The sequence below is a fragment of the Vicia villosa genome, linkage group LG6 (genome assembly GCF_029867415.1).
Source record: "Vicia villosa cultivar HV-30 ecotype Madison, WI linkage group LG6, Vvil1.0, whole genome shotgun sequence".
Lineage (NCBI taxonomy): Eukaryota > Viridiplantae > Streptophyta > Magnoliopsida > Fabales > Fabaceae > Vicia > Vicia villosa.
The window spans coordinates 55,227,582-55,233,052 of NC_081185.1; the positions used below are offsets into that span (position 1 = coordinate 55,227,582).

At 37.9% G+C, this 5,471-nt stretch overlaps 1 protein-coding gene across 1 annotated transcript; it reads left to right on the forward strand.

The window, feature by feature from the left end:
* The first annotated feature begins 4,357 nt into the window (after positions 1-4,357).
* LOC131613683 (uncharacterized) lies at positions 4,358-5,032 on the forward strand. Its single transcript, XM_058885332.1, has one exon. It carries the CDS (start codon positions 4,358-4,360, stop codon positions 5,030-5,032), a length of 675 nt encoding a protein of 224 aa, XP_058741315.1.
* The last annotated feature ends 439 nt before the right edge of the window (positions 5,033-5,471 follow it).

Here is a 5,471-nt window from a genome sequence, read left to right on the forward strand (position 1 = left end):
AATTGTGGCTTGCTTCTTGCTGTACCAGGAGATCAGATGACTTCCCAGAAACTGACAGCTTCCAGAAGTACTTTTTCTTTCGACTCTATCTCCAGCGTAATCAGCATCATAATATCCTACTAAGTTGTATTCTTCAGATCTTCTGTAGACGAAACCAACATTAGTAGTACCTTTCAGATACTTCAGAATTCTTTTAACAGTAGTTAAGTGAGATTCTCTAGGATCTGATTGGAATCTTGCACACAGACAAACACTGAATAAAATATCAGGTCTAGAAGCAGTAAGATATAGAAGAGATCCAATCATACCTCTGTAGAGCTTCTGATCTACCATCTTACTTACCTCATCCCTACCTAATACACACGTTGGGTGCATAGGAGTTTTTGCTTCTTTGCTCTCTGAAAGATTAAACGTCTTCATAAGTTCTTTCACATACTTGGTCTGATGCACATAAGTTCCTTCAGAAGTTTGATTGATCTGGATCCCAAGGAAATACTTGAGTTCTCCCATCATGCTCATTTCAAACTCTGGCTGCATAGACCTAGCAAACTCTTTTCCAAGTGTAGCATTAGATGTTCAAAATATAATATCATCAATATAAATTTGGCAAATTAAAATAATCTTTTTAAAGGTTTTAGAGAAAGAGTTGTATCCACTTGTCCTCTAGTGAAACCATTATCTAGAAGGAAAGAACTTAATCTTTCATACCAAGCTCTGGGAGCTTACTTCAAGCCATATAATGACTTCTTTATTTTGAAAACATGTTCTGGAGACTTAGAGTCTTCAAAACCAGGAGGTTGGTGGACATATACTTCCTCATCTATACAACCATTTAAGAAGGCATTCTTAACATCCATCTGATACAGAGTGATGTTATGTTGAGTGGCAAAAGAAATTAGAAGACAAATAGGTTCTAACCTGGCCACTGGTGCAAAGGGTTCTGTATAGTCAATGCCTTCTTGCTGACTATAGCCCTGAGCAACCAGTCTGGCTTTGTTTCTTACGACTTCTCCTTTTTCACCGAGCTTGTTTCTGAAGACCCACTTAGTTCCAATGATGTTAAATCCTTTTGGTCTTGGAACAAGATCCCAAACATCATTCCTTGTAAACTGATTAAGTTCTTCTTGCATGGCAATGATCCAGTCAGCATCCTCCAGAGCTTGATCAACAGAAGTTGGCTCAATCAAAGATACTAGACCAAATGGACATTCTGCATTATTCTTAAGGAATGCTCTAGTTCTGATAGGATCATCCTTCTTTCCAATGATAACATCTTCCGGATGAGTAGAGTTGAGTCTAGAAGATCTTCTGGGAGTTGGCTTTTTAGATATTCTGAGATTCTCCAAAGAAGCAGCAACTTGATCTTCTTGCACCTTCCTTCTGGGTTCTTCATGATCTGAGTTAGAGATTTCAATATCTGCAAAATTCTCAAGCTGCTTTGGCTTTTCAAGACCAAGCTTATCATCAAATCTGATATTGATTGATTCTTCCACTACAAGAGTTTCAGTATTGTATACTCTGTAGCCTTTTGAGAGTTCAGAATATCCAAGTAGAAAACACTTATGAGCTTTAGAATCAAACTTATGTAGATGATCTTTAGTCTTCAGAATATAGCATACACATCCAAAAGGATGGAAATAAGAAATGTTGGGCTTTCTGTTCTTCCACAATTCATAAGGAGTGTTGTTTAGAATAAGTCTTATAGAGATTCTATTCTGAATATAACATGTAGTATTAATTGCTTCTACCCAGAAATGCTTAGCCATATTGTTTTCATTGATCATGGTTCTGGCCATTTCTTGTAGAGTCCTATTCTTTCGCTCTACAACTCCATTTTGTTGTGGAGTTCTAGGGCAAGAGAAATCACGGGCAATACCATTTTCTTTAAAATAATTCTCAAAGAATCTGTTCTCAAATTCACCACCATGATCACTTCTGACCTTTATGATTTTGCATTCCTTCTCCGATTGAATCTGAGTGCAGAAGTCAAAGAATACAGTATGAGACTCATCCTTGTGTTTCAAGAACTTTACCCATGTCCATCTGCTATAGTCGTCTACAATGACTAATCCATATTTCTTCCCTTTGACAGATGCTGTTTTGACAGGGCCGAACAGATCAATATGCAGAAGTTCTAGCAGCCTAGAGGAAGAGACAACATTCTTAGACTTGAATGCAGGTTTTGAAAACTTCCCTTTTTGACATGCTTCACAAAGAGCATCTAATTTGTATTTCAGATTAGGGAGTCCTCTAACCAGATTAAGTTTTTTAATCGAAGAAATCTTTCTCAAACTAGCATGACCTAATCTTCTGTGCCAGACCCACTGCTCTTCACTAACAGACATAAGGCAAGTAACCTTCTGAGAAATCTTATACTTGTGCAGTCACCATTAGGCCCCATCTTCTGGGCAAGCTTCTGATGATCTTCTTGACATGATCAGCCTTGGTGTAGCCTTTATCTAGCACTCTTAATCCAGCAGTCAGAGTCTGGAATCTTGAGAACATTGCTTCAATGTTTTCATCTTCCTCCATCTTGAAAGCTTCATACTTCTGGATTAATGCTTAGGCCTTTGTCTCCTTAACTTGAGCATTACCCCCATGAGTTATCTTTATGGATTCAAAGATATCATGAGCAGTTTCTCTGTTTGTTATCTTCTCATATTCAACAGTTTCTCTAATTACAATGGTTATCCACTTAGAAAACTTCTAAGTCTTCTAGAGTATACAGATCACAACTTGATCACTCTAGGAATTCTTCACTTAGAAACCTTCTAAGTCTTCTAGAGTCTACAGATCACAACTTGATCACTCTAGGAACCTTTTACAAACAATGTAAAATAATGTTTACAAGAGTAAGATTGCTTCTAATAATGCTGTAATCACAACAGTGATATTTCTCTTAAGTTCTAAGCTTAACACTCACTAAATATTACAAGAGCTTGTGAGGTTGAAGATGAAGTTCGTGAGCTTTAATTTTGATAGCATTTCAGTATTTTGCACAAGTGTTCTATTTTGCTACTTCTGATCAGAACTCCTATAGATAGGCGTTTAGAGAAGATGACCGTTGGGTTGCATTTAATGCTTTGCGTGAATAGTACAATGCTGCATTTAATGTTTCACACTTTTGTCAACTACCTCGAGCCATGCTTTTGCTGCTTTTACTGACTTTGCCTTATGTAGCTTCTAACGTTCCTTTTTTCAGTCAGAGATTAGACTTAATAGCCTGTCATCTTGTACTTTCTTCTGAACTCAGATTTGTAGATAACAACGTTTGAATTTAAGAGTCAACAGCTTGGTGCAGAGCATCTTCTTGTCTTCTGACTTTGAAGAGCTTGAGTGTGATACCTTTCAGAACTTTAGTGCTTCTGCTTATGACTTCATGTTCTTCTGATGCTTCATAGTTCATGTTCTGATTCTGCTTGACCATATTCTGATGTCTTGCCAGAGCATGTTCTGATGTAGCCATCCAGAACCTTCTGAGTCAGTGCTTCTGAGCGCTGATTTGTGCATACTCTTTATGTATTTCCTGAAATGGAAATTGCAAAGGATTAGAGTACCACATTGTCTTATACAAAATTCATATATAATGTTATCATCAAAACATAGAATATTGATCAAAACAAATCCTGTTCTAACAAAGAGAAGTGCGAATTGGGGCATTGTTAGAAGCTAGCGTCAAAGAGAAAATGGTTGATTTGTTAAAAAGAATATGTGGATGTCTTTGCTTGAAGCTACAAAGATATGCCTGGGTTAGATAGCACTATTGTAGAGCATAGGTTACCGTTAAATCCAGAATGTCCGCCTGTCAAGCAAAATCGAGAAGAATTCACCCAGATATGGCAAACAAGATCAAAGAAGAGGTACAAAAGAAAATCAATGCCGGTTTCTCAGGATTCTCAGGTTACAATAAAATCATGATGGCACCTGAAGATATGGAAAAAACAGCTTTTATCACGCCCTGGGGCACATTTTGTTACCGTGTAATGCATTTGGTTTGAAGAATGTTGAAGCAACTTATCAAAGAGCTATGATGACTCTTTTCCATGATATGATTCACAAAGAAATTGAAGTTTATGTGGATGACATGATTTCCAAGTCTTCATCAGAAGAAGAACATGCGGGGCATCTACTAAAGTTGTTCCGACGTTTGAGAAAATACAAGCTGCGTCTGAATCCAAGTAAGTGCACATTTGGTGTCCGCTCTAGAAAACTACTAGGTTTCATCGTCAGCCAAAGAGGTATTGAGGTAGATCCCGACAAAGTCAAGGCCATTCAAGAAATGCCTCCTCCAAAAACAGAGAATCAAGTAAAAGGTTTTCATGGATGATTGAATTACATCTCCAGGCTTATCTATCACATGACTGCAACTTGTGGACCGATCTTTAAGCTTCTCCGTAAGGGCCAAGAGTGTAAATGGACAGAAGAATGTCAGAAAGCTTTTGAGGATATCAAAGAATACCTGTTGGAACTTCCAAATTTAAGCCCACAAGTGGAAGGAAGACCTCTGATCATGTATTTGACCGTACTTGAAAATTCTATGGGGTGTGTCCTGGTTCAGCAAGACGAGTCTGGTCGAAAAGAGTATGCCATTTATTACTTGAGCAAAAAGTATACCGACTATGAAACAAGATATTCACTGCTCGAGAAAACTTGTTGCACTCTTGTATGGGCTTCTCGTCGGCTAAGGCAGTACGTGTTGACTCATACGACATATCTCATATACAAAATGGATCCAATCAAATACTTGTTTGAAAAGCCTGCGTTGACTAGAAGAATTGCCTGTTGGCAGATGTTATTATCAGAGTACGACATCCAATATCGTGCCCAAAAAGCCATCAAAGGAAGTATTTTAGTCGACCAATCCTTGCAAGATGACTTCCCAGATGAAGAGATCATGTATTTGAAATCAAAAGATTATGAGGAACCTTTACATGGAGAAGGACCTGATCCTGAATCCCGATGGGGTTTGATATTTGATGGAGTTGTTAATACTTATGGTATAGGAATTGGGGAAATCATTGTTATGCCATAAGGTTATCATGTACCGTTTACTGCAAGATTGATGTTCCACTGCACCAACAATATGGCAGAGTACGGTGCTTGTATCATGGGACTAGAAGAAGCCGTTGATCTTAGAATCAAGATTCTAGATGTGTATGGAGATTCGTTGGTTTAAAGCTCATGTATTCACTGTTAAAGCTGTCACAGATGACAATCTGTGGTTTTATGACATTAAAATATTCCTACAGAAATAAGACTACCCACATGGGGCATCTAGCAAAGACAAAAGAACTTTGAGAAGATTGTTCGGTAGTTTCTTCCTAACTGGGGATGTGCTTTACAAAAGGAATTTCGACATGGTATTGCTCAGATGCGTGGATATACACGAAGTAAACCAATTAGTGCAAGAAATTCACGAAGGATATTTTGGCACTCATGCCATTGGACTTGCAATGACAAGAAAGATACTG